Genomic DNA, 964 nt, shown 5'->3' with positions numbered 1-964 from the left:
CTTTTCACGTAGCAGTCTAATATTTGGATTTAAAGTAGGTGACCGACTCGATATTTTACTTAGGGTTTAGGATATCTAATAATTAGGGCACTAAATTGAGACTGTACAAACATATTAATCTGAGGTTTGTTATGAGTACTCAATAATTTTCAATCATCTGTGGGCAACATGCATAATGTTCCTCATCTACGAGAAAATAATCGTTGCGTGCAACACTTACAAACAACAAATAGCAGGTCAGAGGGTGTGTGGAGTGACAGTGCACATGATTGTTCATAGCTGCGTTGCACCTCTATTAATATTTTCTCTTCAACTACGTGCTTTTGTTCTTATAGATCTTCGTAGACGTTGCAAATGCCACCATATAAGAATAACAATAAGAACAAAGCCAAGTTTTTTTTTATAAAAGAAGATTCAAAGAAATAATACATATATAAAACTGTCCCATAAATCCTATACTTATATATCTACACACCACATCTACAATAATCATGAACTTGAATCAACACTCAACCCCACACTGCTTCAAAATAGGGCCCTTCTGCTTCGGCAAGAAAGGATCAATCCTAACCCAAACCAGAGAAAAAATGGAGGCCAGCAGCACCGACCACAGCACGACAATCGTCGGCGTCCTGTTCTGCCTCCCCATCAATCCCTTCAGGAAAGGATAGAGATGCAGAATGACCCAAAAGGCGAAGAACAACTTCCCGAACAAGGGACCCCAAGAGCCGTAGCCGTTGTTGATGGCGTCGGAAACTCCGGCGACGAGGCCGACCATGTTGATGATGAGGAGAGTGGTGGGGGGGATGAGGAGAGTGGTCCACTTGAAGAGGTAGAGTTCGCCGAAATCGGAGTCGTCGGAGGATTTGGAGGTGACGGTGAAGTTGGTTTCGATGCCCGCGAGGACCTTGAGGAGGCCTTGGAAGACGGCGAAGAGGTGGGCGGAGACGCCGCCGATGACCCA

At 44.4% G+C, this 964-nt stretch overlaps 1 protein-coding gene across 1 annotated transcript; it reads right to left on the bottom strand.

Annotated features, from left to right (window-relative positions):
• Positions 1–445: 445 nt before the first annotated feature.
• Positions 446–961, bottom strand: LOC110034708 (cellulose synthase A catalytic subunit 4 [UDP-forming]-like; the record flags this gene model as incomplete). The annotated part of the gene is made up of 1 exon (XM_020738951.1): positions 446–961. A coding segment is annotated over one exon (459 nt), but the record flags the coding sequence as incomplete, so codon positions are not given.
• Between the last annotated feature and the right edge of the window lie 3 nt (positions 962–964).

This window comes from Phalaenopsis equestris, unplaced genomic scaffold (assembly GCF_001263595.1).
Source record: "Phalaenopsis equestris unplaced genomic scaffold, ASM126359v1 Scaffold192461, whole genome shotgun sequence".
Classification (NCBI taxonomy): Eukaryota; Viridiplantae; Streptophyta; class Magnoliopsida; order Asparagales; family Orchidaceae; genus Phalaenopsis; species Phalaenopsis equestris.
This window is presented reverse-complemented; position numbering and strand designations above follow the sequence as displayed.